General features: G+C 37.8%; 1 protein-coding gene across 1 annotated transcript; it reads left to right on the plus strand.

The window, feature by feature from the left end:
- Positions 1–3,001: 3,001 nt before the first annotated feature.
- Positions 3,002–19,775, plus strand: LOC127658163 (lipid scramblase CLPTM1L-like). The gene is made up of 17 exons (XM_052147293.1): positions 3,002–3,478; positions 3,580–3,678; positions 4,995–5,174; positions 7,492–7,613; positions 7,791–7,878; positions 7,980–8,097; positions 8,223–8,317; positions 8,423–8,507; positions 8,602–8,705; positions 8,835–8,879; positions 8,973–9,023; positions 9,212–9,294; positions 9,414–9,448; positions 9,560–9,615; positions 12,478–12,522; positions 17,330–17,445; positions 17,813–19,775. The coding sequence occupies exons 1-17, from the start codon at positions 3,278–3,280 to the stop codon at positions 17,895–17,897; spliced, it is 1,608 nt and encodes a 535-aa protein (XP_052003253.1). The 5' UTR covers positions 3,002–3,277; the 3' UTR covers positions 17,898–19,775.
- The last annotated feature ends 1,116 nt before the right edge of the window (positions 19,776–20,891 follow it).

The following is a 20,891-nucleotide window of genomic DNA, read 5'->3' on the forward strand; positions in this document are numbered from 1 at the left end:
TGGTTCAAAGGAACCTATCAGTCAAAAGGTTGGATTAGGAGTATATATTCCACATTTTAATAAAACATATTAGTTTGAGGTTGACTGATGAGATGTCCGTGTACACTGCAGAGTTAACAGCTATAATAATAGGACTACAGTGGGTTGAACAAGTCAGACCAAATAAAGTAGTAATATGTTCAGATTCTTCTTCAGTTTTAAGTAGTATAGTACATGCAAGATCAGACAGAGAAGATTTATTAATGGAAGTATATGTATCATTATACAGACTGAAAGAGGTTGGAGTAGTGGTGTATTTTTGTTGGGTGGGTACCAGCACATGTTGGGGTATCTGGTAATGAAGTTGCTGATAAACTAGCAAAAAAAGCACTAGACAAGAGGGAGGTGGATGTTAGAGTACCTATGGGGAAAAAGGAGGCAAAATCGATTTTAAAGAGAAAGTTAATGAATAAGTGGCAAATTAGATGGGATAGTAGTAGCAAAGGGAGATGGTGTTATAGTATCACACAGACAGTAGGGAGGATAAACTGTCAGGGAGGAAATAGGAAAGAAGAGGTATTGCTGTCTAGGTTAAGACTGGGACATACAGGGTTAAACTCAACACTGGCAATTATGGGGTTACATGAGAATGGATTACAGGTGAAACTCGAAAAATTAGAATATCGTGCAAAAGATCATTAATTTCAGTAATTCAACTTAAAAGGTGAAACCAATATATTATATAGACTCATTACAAGCAAAGTAAGATATTTCAAGCCTTTATTTGATATAATTTTGATGATTATGGCTTACAGCTTATGAAAACCCCAAATTCAGAATCTCAGAAAATTAGAAGGAACTTTTGCATGATATTCAAATTTTTCGAGTTTCACCTGTATGTGATGTGTGTGGTGTATCTGAAAATGTATGTCATGTTTTATTTATTTGTAAGTATAATATTTTTGGGGGTGTATTATTCAGTCATTTGGAAAATGGAGAGGATAGAATGAAGAATGAGGATATTCTAGGAAAAGGTTTATTGAACAGACAGATATATAGAGCACTAATTGCGTTTATATATGATTCAGGTTTGGGTTTTAGAATATAATATGTCTGTAAAGTTGAACCCGCCATGGGGGCTGAGTGTGGACGGAGGAGCTGAACACGCAGCGCCGGATGGAACTCAATGAAGCTTCTATTGCAGGTACTATAAATACTGGTGATGTGTGTGGGATGATATAGATATTTAGTCAATGGTCCATTGGTAGGAAGGAAGAGGAAACAGTTTTAAACTTCAGACTTATCACCCAAGGTTCATTTGCTATCCAGTACAGTAGGTGGCGATAATGCTCCTTAGGAGTTAATCGCCATTAAACAAGAAGAAGAAGAAGCATGTGTGGCATCATGTTGATTTCCACTGGAATTCATTTTGTGTCCCTACTTTTCTTTGGGTTACAGTGAGACACTACAATGGAAGTGAATGGGGCCAATTCTTAAATGGAATCATTGTTTCAAAAGTAGCCACAAGACATAAACAATATGCATGAAAATGTGATTTTAGTGTGATAAAATCACTTACTAACCATTTCTGTGTAAAGTTATAGCCAATTGTACTTCAACTTCATTGACGATTTGACACTGTAAACCTGGTAAAGAATTTCAACAACTTTACAGCTTAAATGACACACGTTTTCTTTACAGAAAAAAATTATGTAAGTAGGCCCTACTTATGAAATTATAAGCTTCACATTTCTGCCTTTAAACCCTCCAAAAATCTGGCCCCATTCACTTCCATTATAAGTTCCCCAATGTCACCTCGATTTATTTTTTATAGAAGCGGACGAGTCGAAATTATTCCCTACGAGTTTAAGTAATTCTTTGTATTAATCAACATTATACCACAAATGCGGCGATTGATCTAAACTTGTATTGCACCTGAAATATATTTTCAATGCAGTATCTAAATTTACTTCACAATAAAAAAATAATAATAATAATAATATATAAATAAATAAATACATATTTTCTCTAAAATATTCTTGAAAATTTGGTTTCAAGTATTTTGGATTGATTTATTATGAAATAATTATTTTGGAAATAAGTCTTGAAGCAATTTCTGTTTATGTATTTATTTTAAATTGTATTTATTTATTTGTTGTTATGCCCAACGTGTCATTCCCCTTTATGAATCATAGTGGAAAAAGTGGAAAAAGTAAAGATAATTATTTGAATAAGCAAGATTGTATTAATAAATGCAAGTGTATAACATTGTGTCTACAAAAAAAACTAATGCAGTTTAAAATATATATTTAACAATAAAGTTATGTTTTCTCTAAAGTATTTTAGAATATTTGGCTTTAAATACTTTAAATTAGTTTATTAATCTAAATATGCGTTTCTAGTTATATTGTGGAAATTCTTGTTGCGATTTCTGTTTGTTTCTTTAATTTGTAAATTGTATTTATTTATTTTTAGTTAGGCTGACGTTTAATGATTGGTCCCCAAATGAATAAAAAATCAAGATAATGATTTGTAAAAACAAGGTTTTATTTATAATTGCAAATGTAGTAGTAGTATTTAAAATGTAAAATTACATCACAATAAAATTATGTTTCATGTAAAATATTATTAGATATTTAGCGTATTTTAATTGATACTTAATGTATTTTTTATTTCTTTAAAAATAAATATTATTGGAAATCTCCCTATCGTGTAGCTACTGTTTTTTGTTTACATAAATTGTGTGTGTGTGTGTGTGTGTGTGTGTGTGTGTGTGTGTGTGTGTGTGTGTGTGTGTGTGTGTGTGTGTGTGTGTGTGTGTATCATTGGGGGAAATAAAAAAAGGAAAAATATGCTTTTGATATTGTTCTTCTGTTTGAAAATCCACACGCGCGTGTTCTCATAGCGGCCGCAGGGTGTCGCTCTCCGCCTATATGGCATGCCACTTAAACGTTCCCACAGTGGACACTCCTGAGAGGCTGAGACTACCCTTTACCACATCCTCACATCGCCTCTAGAGTGCATTGGTATTGGTAAAATTAATGGTAATTTAATATATCCGCTGCAGTCTTTGGAGGTCTGATGGTATGACGCCTCTTGTGATTCACTGCAACAACAATCCGACGCTACACTAATGATTTCACAGCTCCTGGAATACATGCAGCACATCATCATCTCTCCCACCGGCGAGCGAGCGCACAATGAATGAAGGAACGAGACAAGTGATGCTGCACTGGGGATATTTCTGAAGGCTTTTGTCCTGGCTGTATCCCCTTTACGATAACGATTTGGCGTTAAGATGTTCCCATCGTGCTATTCTAAGCCCAAGAATGGGTCTCAGTTTAAGATGTCTTACACCAAAGTGATTTTTGGTGTGTTGGTGGTGTACGTCCTCCATACGTGCTGGGCCATATACGGCTTCATTCACACCAAACCCTGTGAGAGCACCATAGGTGACAACTGCGTGACGTCTTACCTCACTGTCAAGCCTCGACTGCAGGTGAGAGTACAGGAACAGCTCAACTCCTTTAATGGGATTAAATGTATTGGGAAATAATATTGTGGCATGTGATGTGAAAATGTCTCTTGTGAAATCAACAGCTCAGCATCTATTCTGCTCTGGACCTCAGTGATGAGGCTGGACACAACCTTTTGTTCAGAGTGGACAGATTTGACATTAACTCAAAGTTTGAAAGGCAAGTCAACCTTTTTGTGATTTGTTAGATTTGTTGCATTAATGATTTTAGACATCAATAACATGTAAAAGAGAAAAATGTGGTGAAACAGTTACTTACATTCTTTTTCTCTATTTTGATGTTGAACATTCCTATATAAAATGTTCTGACATCAATTAATTCTAAATCAAAATTAGCCCCAAATGTTGCATCATACGAAATTCATTGCAATTATTTAAGTGTTTTAGGTCTCTCTTACAAAACATAATTTATTACTATGTTTTTGGAACAGTACAGTGGTAATGCATTGGTATTATTTAAAGGGACAGTTCACCCAAAAATGAAAATTCTCTCGTCATTCACTCCCCCTCATTCCATCCCAGATGTGTATGACTTTCTATCTTCTGCAGAACACAAAGATCTTTAAAAGAACATCTCAGCTCTGTAGATACATTTCCACTTTCACTTCCACATTCTTCTTCTTATGTTTTTTGGCAATTCACATTCTTAATGCATATCGCCACCTACTGGGCAGGGAGGAGAATTTATAGTAAACATTTACATAAATATAGATCTGTTTCTCATCCACACCTATCATATCACATCTGAAGACATGGATTTAACAACTGGAGTCTTATGGATTGCTTTTATGCTGCCTTTGTGTGCTTTTTGGAGCTTAAAAGTGCTGGTTACCATTCACTTGTATTGTATGGACCTAGAGAGCTGAAATATTCTTCTAAAAATCTTAATTTGTGTTCTGCAGAAGAAAGAAAGTCATGCACATCTGGGACGGCATGAGGGTGTGTAAGTGATGAGAGAATTTTTTGGGGTCCCTTTAAAGTACCTTGGATTATCATGAGAACACCACAATATGAATATAACAATCATTCAGTACCATGTACAAGTGGCCTCAACAGTATTTGTACATTAAAGCGCCACTTAAAAATGTGTGTGTGTGTTTACATAAGAAAGCAAAATATCAAACCAAGTAGCATTAATTTTAAAGTAAGACTGCAAAATGTTAGATTTGAATCATAAAAAAAATAGATGCGTAAATACTGTTAGAAATTTTGACATCAAGTATTTAGACATTTTATGGTTGTCAAAGGTTAGATGAACAGAGTTTGTTATGAACTAAATCTATGTGAACTTAAGGGGAAGTTCAAACATAATACTTTAAAAGCAAAACATTTCTAGAAAAGTGAAGAGTTAGTTTTGAGTAAACATCTAGCATCCTTTTTTTTTGGGACATGTAAATACTGAAAATACATTACATGATTGCTCAAATAGCTGTTTGTGTTGAATAAATCAAGTATATTGTTGTGTTGTGATTATAGAAAGGTGAGTGTCACACTTCCTAAGATGACTCATAATAATGGGACAGTCCATGCTGTAGTGTTTGTACACAAGAGTGGAGTCTTACCTTGGAAAGACAGCAGACATGTGCGGCTTGTGACCCGTCTCACCTCTCAGATGATCCCACTTCAGTCTGCTGGCACCACAACTAAAGACACCCCTGAGGTATGGACCCTTTACACATTTCCAGCTTTGGACCACATAATTAAACTATAGTGGGGTAAACCTCTTTAGAAGTAAATGGAAGATCATAGCAAATATATATTCCCATTTGCTCCAACAGCAAAAGTAAAATCCACTCTTTATTTTCATGACTTTCCAAAAGTCAAAAATAAAAAATAAGAAATATGGATTATGGCAGTCAGAAAAAAGAAAAGTGCCAAATTTACTGTCACTCCAGCACTCTTTTTTTAATGTTAGGGTAACATATTGCACAGTATAGTGACATAAATGTACATTTAACAATGTAAGTCACCATCATTATTGAGCTGTTCAGCCATTAGGTCAATTTGTAGGCCAGCTTGGAAGACTAATTTGCCATGTGTTCCCTCTAGAATTTCTAAAGCTTTTCTTAGGATGGCAGTTTTGGATTTACTTTTAAAATTAGATCTGGAGTTATTTTAACCATAGAGCTTACATTTATTCATTTACATTTACATTTATTCATTTGGTAGACGCTTTTATCCAAAGCGACTTACAAAAGAGGAGGAACATCAGCGAATCATCTTAGGGAGACAGTGGTACAAAAAGTGCCATATTACAAAGTTTCACTATCATCAGAATAGTATACAAAACAGATTTAAGTGCAACAAGAAATGTAAATTTTTATTTTTTTTTTTCTCTTTTTTTTTTCTTAGTGACCGGTTAAGTGCTTTTGGAAAAGATGTGTTTTTAGACGTTTTTTGAAGATAGAGAGTGAGTTAGCTTCCCGGATTGAGTTGGGAAGGTCATTCCACCACCGTGGTATGATGAAACTGAAAGTCCGGGAAAGTGTTTTGGTGCCTCTTTGTTTTGGTACGACAAGGCGACGTTCCTTAGCCGACCGCAGGCTTCTGGTGGGAACGTAGCTCTGCATAAATGTTTTTAGGTATGCTGGAGCAGACCCAGTGACTGTTTTATATGCCAGCATCAGGGCCTTGAAAGCTTACTTTGCTCCTAAACGAAAAGTGGCCATTATAAAAACCCAATAGAAATTCCAGATAAACCCATTGTCAGGAATGATAATTGTCATCCTGGTTTTAGGATTACAACTTGAACAGCTCTATTGTATCAGGGCAAGTGCAAAACACTGGCATGACCCAATCTAAGTGCAGACTCAAGGCTCTGCTGGTTCAAGAATGGTTAGACTAATCAGGAACTAAATCAATCTTGAGTTCTTTATATATAAATTATGTTCCAATCGTAAGTTTGGGAGCAACATGTGCATCTAGGCCTGCCAATCATATCCCAAGGATAAATAAGCGTCTGCTTCCATACCGGTGAAGATTTGTGTGGCATCCCTCCACCTTTATATTTCACATATAAACAATTATTATTTCAAAACTGTCTTTCTTTTGATCTCTGAGCTGAAGCCCAGTCCTGTCCTTGAGCCCCTCTGTAATGGACAGCATGCCAAATCTGTTTAGTGCTACAGGACTATATGAAACAGTTCACTCGTGAATTCTTTATGTATAAAAATAAACCTTGTCTCAAAGAATGAACTAAACCTTTTAGATTAACAATTGTATTGATTCTCATAAATAAACACAGAAAAACAATATATATATATATATACACACAGAATCAATGTCTAGAGCAACCATATAATTTCATCTGGCTTTTTTGACACTTTCGTCTAATGCGTCAGCTTAAATGCATGACTTCTGAGTCGAAAATCCAACACTTTATAAGGGAGCTAATCACATTAGAATAAGTTTAAATTTAGGTGAGTCTGTAATCATTTGAAATTTTTCAAATTAAGCATTTTTGTAAAAGTTTCGATATCATAATATCGCAGTGTGTGAGTAAAAGTGCAAAACACACATGTTTATAAAATCATAAGCAGTCGTTGTAGTCATGAAATGTGTGAAAGTAAATAAGACGCTCAGTTGTAGCACCTAGAGTTCATTTCACCAGGATACTGCCGTGAAACGTAGAATCCGGCTCCGGGATTGCGACCTGGGGGCCAGGGTGGGGTTGGGGAATTAGAGGGGTAATAGTGGGGGTTAAGATTGATTCTGTGTATATATGTTTTGTTTTTCTGTGTTTATTTATGAGAATCAATAAAATTGTTAATCTGAAAAAACATTATAATGTACCGTTAAGATTAGCTCACTCTTTTCAGGAATTCAAAACCTGCACTCAAAATGTTTGATCCTACTCTCCTGTTTGAATGTATTTAACATAACTACACAATCCATATCAGTCCATACAAATGCAATGTGATAGATATGGAGGGACGACTTAAATGTAGATATTTTCCTGTTTTGTCTGCTTTCTAAAGGCACTAGAGAAGAAGCAGATTGTTTCATACTGGAGATCACAACTTACCTTGAACTTAATGAATGAGGACTTCACATTCAGCAGTGCTGCAGTGCCAAGCGACCTGCACAGCTATATGAAAATGTGAGTTCTTTAAACCAGTTCAGATGTAAGTGACCATAATATCAGTTACAGAGTTACATAAGTACTCTTGTTCCAAAGTTCACTGGTATTAAACTGAAAAAGATCTGAAAACATATGAGTATAATACCTCCAATGTAGAAGAAGTACAACATTTTTCAATTGTAATTATTTCCTCAGAGTTGAAGTTGGAAAAAAGGAAAAAAGGAAATTGTATCTGCCTCTTTTGCTGGTCGATGAACTAAGAACACGAATGAAGGACTTAATAGTATGTATATTTGTTCAATCATGGCAGTTTTGAGATGCTTTGTTTAATTTTTATATGCATTTGATATATGAATGCACTTTAACATGTTATAAATTACACAGGAGATAAACAGCACCACAAAAGCTGTCCCGCTGACAATATCATTTGATACCATTACCTTACGCAAATTTAGAATATGGATCCACATACAAGGTGTCATATACTCACTCAAACATTTTGGTGAGTAACTCAACAGCATTGCATGTATCAAATAAGACAGTAATTCAATGATTAGATTCTCAAGTATAATGTTTAATTCAGTTCTAATCAAATGAACGTTTTTCTACACTTTTTTTCTCTTACAGGATTTTCAGAGAAGAACCTTGATGAAATTAAATCCATGTTTGTTGATAGTGGGCTGCATGTCTTGGCTTTGTCTGTTCTCGTGCCTGCATTCCATGTAAAATGTTTTTTGAATCCGGGATTTGTGTGCTTATTATTCTTAATGTGTATGCAGCTATACAAAAAAAAAAACATATTACTATCAGAATACTTTATTTTGCAGCTTTCATTTGAAGTCTTTGCCTTCAAGAATGACATAAAGTTCTGGCGAGAGAAGAAGAGTTTAGCAGGCATTTCTAAGAGATCAGGTACATTATAAATTCTCTACCTGCTGTATGTTAAAGTGTCTCATATGGGAAAAAGTGTCAAGCTATTAACACATGCTTCTCTGTGTCTCTGCAGTTCTTTGGAGATGTTTTAGCACCATTGTAATATTCCTCCATCTACTAGAAGAGAAATCTAGCTGGCTCATTCTACTGCCCAGTGGGATTGCAGCTCTGATTGAGGTACCAAAATAGTTTCCATGTTCTCATTTTGAACTGCTAGCAATTAACTTCAAATTTGTTAAATATGAATTATCCTCCTGTATTATTTGTTCTTGTAAAAAAAGCATTTTATACCTCTTAACTTTGTAGTTATGGAAAGTCAATAAGGTCATAGCACTTTCACATAAATTTCATGTAAGTATTTATTACTTATTCTCAGTAATAATAGTGTGACATTTTTGAGAACTGTACTACATGTCTTACTCATTCTGAGTTGTTTCCTTGAAGGATGAAAGAATGGATGATTTTGAGCGAGCAACAGAAGAGTATGATTCTAAGGTATAACCTATAATACATAGGTGCCAAATATTTGTTTGCATTACTGTTGAACTCATTATAACCCATCCAAAGGTGCTTTAATATATTTCATCTCATCCATTTACTGGTTTTCTGGTTGTATGAGGATATTTGTGTGCAACCGATCAAGCTGTTGAAGTTTCAACTGGGCATTGTCTTCACATTTACAGGCCATGAAGTTCTTGTCATGTCTGATTTATCCATTGTGTATCAGTGGGGCTGTATACTCATACTTATATCTCCAAAATAAAAGGTAACATTTAATGGTCAACTATAATTTCATTATGGATGCTTATTATTTTGTTCATTATTCTAATTTAATGTCAACATATAAATGTATTTATGTATCATTGTGTTGTATACTCTCAATAGTTGGTACTCTTGGATAACCAGTGGCCTTATTAGTGGTAAGAGCTGAAATATGCATGTTAACAAAAGTACTGTGACTGTTCTAAATGAAAATGTATTTACTTAGAAATTAAGTAAAATAATAGTTTTTAATTTCTTTTAACATTCAGGTGTTTATGCTTTTGGATTTCTGTCGATGGTCCCTCAGCTGTTCATCAATTACAAGGTTTGTGTTTTGACCAGCCATCAAAATACAGCTCAGCCACAGTTCATTCATGACAACCCTCGGAATGATTTTGCATGTTAATATGGGTGTGACGTGTTGATAGGATTTGGTCTTGGCAGACTCGACCTGCTACTCTGCTGCTGCTGCTTCAGAGCAAGTACTGAAACTTGCTATTGCTAGAACATACACAGATGTATTGAGTTAAGCATTTGGAAATGTTGCTGCTGCACCATTATAAATACATACAATCCCCCAACAAAGCAGGAAATCTGCACAGACACAATGCATGTCACAAACCTCCAGCAATGCAGATCTACTGCCAAGACTCACAGTATGTACTCCTGGTACTCCTGTGGAGTGGTGGTGGTGTAGTGGTCTAAGAACCAGAAGGATGCTGGTTCGAGCCCCACAGCCACCACCATTGTGTCCTTGAGCAAGGCACTTAACTCCAGGTTGCTCCAGGGGGATTGTCCCTGTAATAAGGGCTCTGTAAGTCGCTTTGTATAAAAGCGTCTGCCAAATGCATAAATCTAAATGTAAATGTAAAATGTGGTGCACTGAAGATCCATGTGCATCGAGTGTTTACTAGCTAAGTGTGGCTGGACCAGCTTGGCTGAATGGTGTAACACTAATGAACTGAATAGCTATGTGTGCCTGGGTCAGCTTGGCCAAATGGCTTAAACAGCTAGTGACCTGTCTCAAAATGTGTGCCTGGACCAGGCAAGCCCAGAGCTTATTTAACTAGTGACAGCCTAGCTATATATGAAATGATCTAAGATAACTATGTGTGGTAGTGCCAGATTTTTCTAAGGCTTACCTTGATTAAAAACGTGCTTTCATGAGTCATTAGGCAAAAAAAAATATATAGATTGCTGACAGAAGAAACCCCAACAACCTCATTAGCAAATAGCATTTTCAGAGAAAAACTTTTGCAGCGCTGCAGTGAAGCTGCCTTATGTGCAATACTGAGCAATTTATCCAGGGCTATAACTGTAATATACAAGCCCCCCAATAATCAGATATGGCCAGATTGCCCCATAATTAATGTCCTTGCTGTTCTACTGCAATCTATGATGCATCACCGTCTAGTTGTCATTAAGTTGTTGCAGGAATAACATAAAGGTTTAAAAAAGTTACATGTTTAGCATGCTCAATAGTCTAACACCACACGTCAATTTCATTTGAGATAGCCAATCAAATTGATGAAGGCAGGAGTCACAAAACTCAAGTTTAAGATGCTAAGTGGGAACCTCATGGATTATTCCAGCGGCGCGCATCAGTAAGCAGTTCTGGTTAAGAGTGTTTGTGTCGTGTGAGATGAAAGTATCTACCTAAACATGCAAAATTTGACCACTGTTTTATGATTCAAATGTAATTTCCAAGAGTGTAAACTATTCACCATTTGACAAAATTGACACGTTTTGAATTGAAAAAAGTAAAGTACAGTACATGATTCAAATGTCATTCATAATTGTGAACATGAAAACATTAACGGAGCATTTTTCAGCTAATCAGGCTTAAGACTAAGAGTGAATGTGTGTACATTGTAAAGGGATTGAATGAATGTGGTAATCTGGCAGGTTTTTGAAGGAGCATTTTAGAAAATTATCAATAAAACACAAAGTAGACCATTATCAACCTCAGATTAGAACTAGAATATTAGACCTGTGATTTGTGGCTTCCATTGAGTTTTATGGTTGTGACAAGTACAGACTAGTGTCATGTAATTTTATTGCAAATATTATTAGGTAATCATTAACTATCTATTTTAGATTTTCTAAATAATTTCTTTATGTCTTTAAATAATTATGAATTTTGTACAGCATCTCCTAAGAGTCTTCTTTTTATAGGATACCGTTTTATTTTTAAAAATAAATAGTAAATATACTTAAAATTTAAGTATGTCATTGTCAAGTCTGTGCTTAAAAAATGAGCCAGCAGTTATAGGAGTAGTTCACCTAAAAATGGAAAATGTACTTTTACTTAAACCCATATGCTGTTATTTGTTCTTGGAACATAAAAACAGATATTTTAAGCAGCTCTATTCCATAAAATATCAGTGTATGGTGAGCAGGAGCTGTCAAGCTTCATAAAAGTCAAATACTTTAAAGCATTATTATATAACAGTAGTCCAAATGATTACTGGGGCCAAATTACTTTCTGGGGCCATAGAAAAGCTTAGTGTTGTATGGACTACTTTTGTAGTATTTTTATGGCACAATTTGAGGACAGTAAATAATTTTTCTTTTTTTCTTTTTGCTAGCCAGCTGACAGTCATGCCATTTTTCAAATACACCAGTAATAAGAAATTCAAATTATATTTGTCTTTTCTTTGATACAGCACAAAAAAGAAAGAAAAGATGATTGAAACTGGCATATCGCTAGCAATGCAGATACAGTGTTTGATTTGTACTGTGTGAACATAAAAAAAAAACATATCTTATAAAACAAAAAAATGGTCAAATTTTGGTCACATTTAACATATTTAAAGCCTTTATTCAGAAAATTATAATTTCATTGACTTTACTATTTTAAAGGACCGAGTACCATTATATTTGTGACCTCAACACCCGTGACCCCGTTCCCCCAAAATGGTTTGGTCCCCCCAAATGTTAAATACATGGTTACGGCCTTGATTTAAACGCTAGACAGAGAGTGAACTCAAATTGTCTGACAAATTACATGTCAAAGGGCCTATCAGCTTACACCACAAGAGCTGATTGGCTCAAAACATCACATGTCAAAGTGTGAGCAAGCAAGTTCAAAGAACCTATCAGCTTGAGCCATGTAGAGTTTCATTTCATCTTTGTTCTTTGCTGTTTCTTCAGAATCCTCCTCAATGTCTTTTGCTTTTCTCCACAGTTAAAATCAGTGGCTCACCTACAGATGTCCATCTTAATGTATAAGGTAGGTTAAAGGGGTAATTTAATGAGAAATAAATGTTTCTGTTATCTTTTGAAATAACAGGATTAAGGAGTCACGTGACACTATGTGAGGGTTGTTGCTTAGATGCAAGCTCTGCTTAAAATTTGCTACAATTATCCTTTTAACCAATATTAACCAGTGATAACTGTAATAATTTTGTTTGTTAAACTGTGCTGGGAGGGCAGGATGTCAAAAAAATTGAAATCATTGGGCTGTGGGGACATTAAAAAGCACTTGCATTCTCACATGTCGGACGCCTCGCTGGATCAAAATGGCAGAGGTCCAGTCGATAGTGAAAGCAGCAAGCTTCATGATGTAGGTTATTTCAACTATTTATGCAGCACTAACAAAAATCTCGACTGACATCGAAGGCCTCGCAGAAATACGTCGATCGATCACATCTATGGAGGTGAAACTTTCCACCCTGATCAAAGGAATGTACTATGTACTTGGTGAATTAAAGTACAAATTTCCTTCAGAAACAGCTAAATCTGTACATTATTATACAGATTATGTACATTACTGTATATACATACAGATATTGATCTTTATGGAAAGAAATTGGTACTTTAATTCACCAAAGTGGCTGTCAACTGATCACAAAGTATAGTCAGGACATTACTGATGTAAAAAACAACACCATCACTATTTGAAAAAAGTCATTTTTGATCAAATGTAAACAGGCCCCATTTCCAGCAGCCATCACTCCAACACCATATCCTTGAGTAATCATGCTAATTGCGCTACATTAGCATTGAGACATTTGTGCAACTAAGCTGGTGAAACAGTTCATTCTGAACTTTGTGATGTAAATAGATGAAAACATCAACGCATGACCAGCCATATGTTTGCGTCAATGACACCTATTCAGAAACTTGTCCTGCATGCAGTCACAGAGAGGTATAATATTGAAGAAAGTCTGTCAAACCTCATTGTGTGTAGCACCTACAACTCTGCACCTCCTTCCAAAGGATACAAATGTTGTGGTTGAGGAAAGAGTGTTTTTTTCAGATTATTTCAGTGTGGTCTTAATGTCAGAGAGTGAGCGCAAGACAAAGGGACCCAAAAGCAGAGGAACAGTTCAAAGGATTTATTTACAATAAATGATAATGTTAACTGTGCTGAGGAAGACTGGGGATCCCGGCACCGGCAGCGGCAGCAGTAGAGGTAAGGAGTCTTGTGAATGCATAATTGCACAATGGGCAGATCTGTGAAGAGTGTGTTCATAGTGTTCAAGTGTGTGTGTTGAGGAAGTCAGGAGCAGATCCGTAGGAATCCTCCGTAGAAGCGCAGTGAGGTGCAGAGAATAACACCCAGCTGATTTGAAGGTAATCACATTCCAGACATGCGGGAAGAGACAAAGAATCCTCTGTTTAAGAGTTATGAGTGCAGAGAACAAGCATACAGCAAGCTGGAAGGTAACCACACTCCCGATACGTGGGCAGAGATGGGCAACCAAGCAGATACACAAGACAGGACCAACTAGGGAGACAGAGTGAGGAAGTTACTTCACATCAAACACACTTCAACCCTAAACACATTCAACTACATTCAACAATCCAGCATAGAACATGACACACAAGGGGATTCAAATAGACAGGAATAAACAATGGACAGGTGCCACAAGCTAGCTGAGAGTTGGCATGATCAGCGTTGTGAAATGCTGATTCCATGTGGCAGTGGCACCTGAAACACATGAGGGAGAAAATATCATCACAATTTGAACAAAACAAACAGAACATGGAGCATGAGTGTCCGGATCCTGACACAGACCGACACCAAACAATACAGGAAGTCATGATACATGCACCATGCTCTAAGGCCGACTGAAGAGTGCACGGCAGTAACTCACACCCGGACCCGTGCTCTCAACACAAAGACAGGACAACAAACACAAGGCAGAACATGATGTCATAGTCCCATCAGACAAAACCCCAACCTGACAAGGTGACTGAACCATGATATTACGCCCACCCAACCCCCCAAGGGGATGAAGAAATGTGCATTACAAAAAACAAAAACACAACAAAAAGGGACTGAAACCAGTGAGGGTGTTTAAGTAAAGGGGTGTGGTCTGAAGGTCTGGGAGGAGGTCTTAGGGCAGAGGTGGGGTCTGGTGGCCTCAGGGCAGAGGGGACAGAGTACTGGGCAGCAGCCGCTGGACAGGGGTCAAAGAGACTGGGGAACGGCCTCTGTGGCTGTGAGCACTGGCAGAGACTGGGGAATGGCATCGTGGCCGTGAGCACCAGCAGAGACATGAGGACAGACATGGACTATGGAGCAGCCTCCATGGCTGTGAGGACTGACATGGACTGAGGAACAGCCTCCGTGGCTGTGAGGACTGGGGAACAGCCTCTGTGGCTGTGAGAACTCGCAGGTATGGTGGAATGGCATCATGGCCATGAGCACCGACAGATACTAGGGAATGGCCTCCATGGCCTTGAGGACCGACATGGACTAGGGAGCAGCCTCCATGGCTGTGAGGACCGACATGGACTGGGGAACAGCCATTTACATTTACATTTACATTTATGCATTTGGCAGACGCTTTTATCAAAAGCGACTTACAGTGCACTTATTACAGGGACAATCCCCCTGGAGCAAGCTGGAGTTAAGTGCCTTGCTCAAGGACACAATGGTGGTGGCTGTGGGGATCGAACCAGCGACCTTCTGATTACCAGTTATGTGCTTTAGCCCACTACGCCACCACCACTCCAGCACGGTCCTCCATGGCTGTGAGGACCGTCATGGACTGGGGAACGGCCTCTGTGGCTGTCAGGACAGGCAGAGACTGGGGAATGGCATCGTGGCCGTGAGCACCGACAGAGACTGGCGAATGGCCTCCATGGCTGGGAGGACTGTCATGGACTGGGGAACAGCATCTGTGGCTTGAGGACTGGCAGGGACTGGTGAACTACCTCTGTGGCTGTGAAGACCGACATGGACTGGGGAACAGCCTCCTTGGCTGTGAGGACCGACATGGACTGTGGAAGGCCTCCATGGCTGTGAGCACAGGCAGTGACATGGGAATGACCTCCGTGGTTGTGGGCACTGACAAGGGAAGAACCTCCTTGGTCGTAAGCACAGGCAGTAACAGGAAAACAACCTCTGTGGCCGTGGGCACCGACATGGACTGGGGAACAGCCTCAAAGCAGTGAGGACCGATATGGACGGGGGAACAGCCTCAGTGGCTGTGAGCACAAGCAGTGACAGGGGAATGACCTCTGTGGTTGTTGGCACTGGCAAGGGAACAACCTCCTTGGTCGTGAGCACAGATAATAAACAACATTCATGGCCATAGGCACCGAAAGGGACAGGGAAAAAGCCTCCATGGCTGTGAGCACAGGATATGACAGGGATACGACCTCCCAGCAGGGGAATGGCCTCATGACCGTGGGCACTAGCAGTGGCAGGAGAACAGCCTCTGTTGCCGCGAGCACTAGCAGTGTCTGGGAAATGGCCTCCTTGGCCATGGATGCTGGTAGCAGCAGGAGAACGGCCTTCGTGGCTTGAGTGCTAGCAGGGAAGGGGAAAGGCCTCCGTGGCGCTGGCAGTGGCAGGGTAATGGCCTCCATGCCTTGAGCGCTAGCAGGGAAGGGATAACGACCTCTGTGGCCAATGGCAGTGGCAGACAGATGGCCTTTGTGGCCATGGACACTGATAGTGGCAGAGAAACGACCTCCCTGGCCATGGATGCTGGCAGTTGGAGGGGAGCATGTGCCCGGCTCCTCCTCCTCCTCTGGGTGGTGACAGGTTCGTCAAACTGGACCATCAGACCTTGCCACTTGGAGACCACAGTGACATCCGTAACGTTCTCTTTGGCTCTGGAATCCTGCCAATGCATAAAGAGCATAACTGGCTGATCCACACTGCAGCAGGGCTGGATCGAACACTCGGTTGAGCTCTGTGGCGAATTCTAGGAATGATGTTCAACAGCAAAGTCCCTTGTCCCACATGGTGGTTCCCCAAACATCGGCCCTTCCGTTGAGGAGTGTGATGACGTATACCTCCTTCATTAACTCTGACAGAAAAGCAGAGGGATGCAACGAGAAGTACATGGCACATTGTTTAAGAAAGGTGCAACAAGAGTCCGCCTCACCTGAGAACGGGGCTGGAGGATTGGTGCAGGGCTCAAAGCGTCCAGAAAGCTGGGGAATCACCGGAGATGGTGAGAGCGTTTCTGGGTGAGTTCAGTATCGGGAGACTGCCGGAGCTGTTGTACGACAGAGGTGAGCTGGGTCCACCATGGCTGGATTGTTCTGTCAGAGAGCAAGATCGAGACAAAGGGACCCAATAGCAGAGGAACAGTTGAACAGCCCAGCAGATGGCATGATCAGCGTTCCCATGGAAACAATCAGGGTTCCCATGGAAATGCTGATTCCACGTGGCAGCGTCCAAAAGCTCAAATAAATGACCCATCTAATTCTAAGGGTCAGGGAGAAGGTGGAAAATTACACTTTTTGACACATAAAACCTTAACTTGACTAACTTCATAATGGTCCTCAGGGAAAAACATATAACAAAATGTATAAATATGATCCATTTAAATATTATTATTTTTTATATTAAAACAGTTAACTGTTTTCTTGGGGGAATACCAATTTACATTATTTTCTATGTTTTATCAGTTTGTGCTTGGTTAGAAAGTCTTATTTACAACATTATATAAAGAGACCACTCGCATCCAAAATAGATAAACAATAAGCATTACATGCAACCATATCACACACTCAATAATATTCTCATGTAATCAGACTTGTCACAATGCTGGTTTACTTTTTATTCTCAGGGCTTGAACACATTCATCAGTGATGTGTTCAGTGGAATAATAACTACCCCTGGACCCCATCAGCTGGCCTGCTTCAGAGATGATGTCGTCTTCCTCATTTACCTCTATCAGCGCAGGTGGGGAACACTTAAAGTTACTGCATGTACCATGAAATGGAGAAGTATATAAGTCAATCATTGCCTCTTTTTTCAATGTGTGATTAATATTGTCATAAAGTCCAGTCCAATTTGTAGCTAATTCTGGGTGTGGGCAGACCATTTAGACAGCCAGAGTAAATTTTATCATGACTTTGTTTCCCTAACTGAAAATAAGTCATTCACCCTGACACCTGGAAGTTGCGTAAAGACAGCCAATCAGATGAGCGCTTGCTGTTTTCAAAAAGATCCTTCCATTTTTGTTTGCTATATGCAAGGTTTATTAATATTTAAAATGTACACATTTTTAGTACTCATGGACTGACATTGCTCTTTAAATGGCCAACAGGATTTATCCTATAAGCAAATCCAGGTCTCGCAATCATGGGGTATCACTCAGGAGGAAACCCAAAGGAAAACCGCATGAAGACTGAGCATCTGCACAGCAGCCTTCTCTGAGAGCTTGCACTCTTCATGCATGCAATACAGTAGAACCACTAGGCACAATGAAAAAGGGAACTACAGTCGCCAACAGTCCTCTCCTGTGTATTCTTGTAATGAGCCTGCTGACTGCTGTAAAAATTGACCAAGCTTCACTTAGGACTGCTACAGTAATTCATACTGGAACAACCCACAGCTGAAGAGAAAGGCAGAGCACAACTTTTTTGCACAGTTAAACTTGTGTGTAGTATTGTGTGTAGGCCAGTGGTTCTCAACGGGTAGGTTGTGACACAAAAATAAATTGCAGGTCTGTTCTGAAAGAATCGCGGACACCAGGGAAAAAGCAATGCTAAATGCAAATGATAATATGCAACTATCAATATAATTATGCATCATTAGGATATCAAAACAAATAGGCTTATAATTTTTTTTTTTTTAAAAGACGAAAAAACACTGCTTTTGTTGATGATGTCAAAGGCCATGTGGCCAATCAAACTCTATGGTTTTGGGCACAAATGCATATGTCACTTGGTAGAACCTAGCCAATTAGGCAGATGCCAACATGGAACCACTTAAGAGAGAAAATACATTTAAGAGTCATTCAGAAAACCAAAATTTTCAATTTTAATAGTAATACATTTTGCATGTTGGGCCTATGCCGTTTATGGTAATATAAATACATTTGAATGTTTGATGGCCTTTTTTTAACTTTTGAATGGTATGGGCCACTTGATGTCCAAAGTAAAATCTGGTTCCTGAGGCAAAAACACTTGAGAACCACTTCAACAGATAACAAAAAGTAAAGTACAGCTACACTTACCTATGCTTTTATGACCTTTTAAAGAATTACTGAAATGGTAATAACAGTAATTACCTACTGACTCACTTTTTTAATAGTTCAAACATAAATAATTTGATGGACTGGGGCCATTCCCCAAAAAACTGTTTGTTGTGGTCAGCCCAACAAAATTAGACTGAACCCACTAGTCCTTTGCACAGAAATGTACCCTTTGCAGATTTCAATATGTATTTTAGGTTTGCCGCTTTGCATTAGTCTTGAGCAGCATCTTTAAATGCGGAAGTTCCTAATTTATCATATGCCACTGCAGCGGATGTGGGTTAACGTGTATGAACTGTATAATGAAATTAATTTGGGTGCTGAGACATTTAAAACTGATTTCTTTACATGTGCTGATATGGCAAGCTTCAGTATGATATTTATTGCTAATGTTTTAAGAGTATTATTTTGTCATGTGCATTATTTGGTCTTGTTTATATGAAAGAGGTAATCTCAGAATGCCACATACCCCCATACAAATATTTTAGCCTATTTTTAAGATTTAAAAGGGTCATGACATGAGGAATCAAATTTCCATTGCTCTTTTGACATATATGAGGTGATTGTACTATAAAAACATTCTGTAAGTTTCAGAACTCAAAACTGCCTCCTTACTGCAAAAAAAAAGAATTTGTTGAAACAAAGCTGCCAACATGACTCGTTTTTTTCCAGACCATTTAACATTTTCTACTTTCTCCACATTGTGATGTCACACTGTGATAGATATTTGCATTTAACCACTTCCACAACAACACATCAACGCCTCTTTACCTTATTACTTCCGTAGCCCTGACCAGTAGTGGTGAGCAGTGAGATGGCAAAGAGAGAGACGGTCAGTCAAGAGAAGAGAGCAAATAATAACAGTCAGCGTTTACTGTCTTGAAGGAGAAGCTGCACCAAAACGGAGCATTTCTGACAAAGGGTCATATTATATAATATATAATAATATAAAATATATTATAATATATTTTATTAATTTTATAATTGAACTTCAAGAAACATATAATAATAATTAAAAAAAAAAGGCATGTCATGACCCATTTAAGCATTTAAATTTCATAACAAAATTCCATCAATTTGAATTGTGTAATTTTTATGGAATTTGATTGAATTTTGCTATGACATTTGAAATGTGTAAAAAAAAAAAATAAGAAAGAAAATTGGTTATATTTGGTAATATGGTTTCACTTGCTTTTCCTTTGGGGAATTTTATATATATATATATATATATATATATATATATATATATATATATATATATATATATATATAATTATTAAAGCTTGAAATAATAAATCTTTTTCTTCTGGGTGTGTTTTTATTGGCTTATTGCCATTAAACAAATTCGAAAAACAAAACAGGAGCTGACTTTAATCTTTGAGTTCCTAATTTCACTCATTTAGAGGAAGCAGTCATACCTTTTTATTGAGAGGGAGGGACTTGAATAGTTGTCAGCTAGAATGTGACTTGTCAAACAATGACCACAATGTTGACATCAAATGAATTCAACAAACCAGCACATAGTTAGGTGATGCATAATGTGTGTGTTTTGTTTTTCAACATCAAGATTTTACTTGTCCAATTATCACATGATTTGCAAAGCATGAAGTCATTTACTTAAGAAACAAATGGATGGAGGGTATGTTCTCTCTCTTTTATCAAAATATTTGTTAAGAAAACCAGGCCTGTGTCAAGAGTGGATTAACTTGATTGTGAAAACTGTTGCTCAAGTATTATCAGTTAAAATTTGTATAAGATTTTTTTTTAAACTTATGTAATGTTTATGTATTTACAAAGATACACATGCTCTGTATTAGTAGGCATCCATGTTGAGTATAGGCCCAACATTCTTTTAAATGTCAATTAAGTTACCAGTCAATTATGTTACCCAGCAAAGGGACAATTAAAGAGACAAATTAAAGGTACAATTAAGAGATGCTGCAATTAAAGAGATACCTTTTCCAACATATAATGAGATGAGAATTGTGTACGAAGAAAACAAGAATTGTTACAATATATTGATGAAAATATAGTAAAGATATATAAAGATATATCTTACAGACATGAAATGTCCTGTAGTTATAGAATGACCCATTGATCAACAGACATGAAATATTTTTCTAAAAATCTTCATTTGTGTTCAGAAGAA

This window comes from Xyrauchen texanus, chromosome 17 (genome assembly GCF_025860055.1).
Source record: "Xyrauchen texanus isolate HMW12.3.18 chromosome 17, RBS_HiC_50CHRs, whole genome shotgun sequence".
NCBI classification, from domain to species: domain Eukaryota; kingdom Metazoa; phylum Chordata; class Actinopteri; order Cypriniformes; family Catostomidae; genus Xyrauchen; species Xyrauchen texanus.

What these genes read in the sequence shown, in the direction of transcription:
- LOC127658163 (XM_052147293.1), top strand. Translation starts at nt 3,278, where the DNA reads ATGTTCCCATCGTGCTATTCTAAGCCCAAGAATGGGTCTCAGTTTAAG. An exon ending in ATACTCACTCAAACATTTTG is followed by an intron (nt 8,098 to 8,222) that starts GTGAGTAACTCA and finishes TTTCTCTTACAG; the next exon opens with GATTTTCAGAGAAGAACCTT. An exon ending in TTCTCGTGCCTGCATTCCAT is followed by an intron (nt 8,318 to 8,422) that starts GTAAAATGTTTT and finishes TTTATTTTGCAG; the next exon opens with CTTTCATTTGAAGTCTTTGC.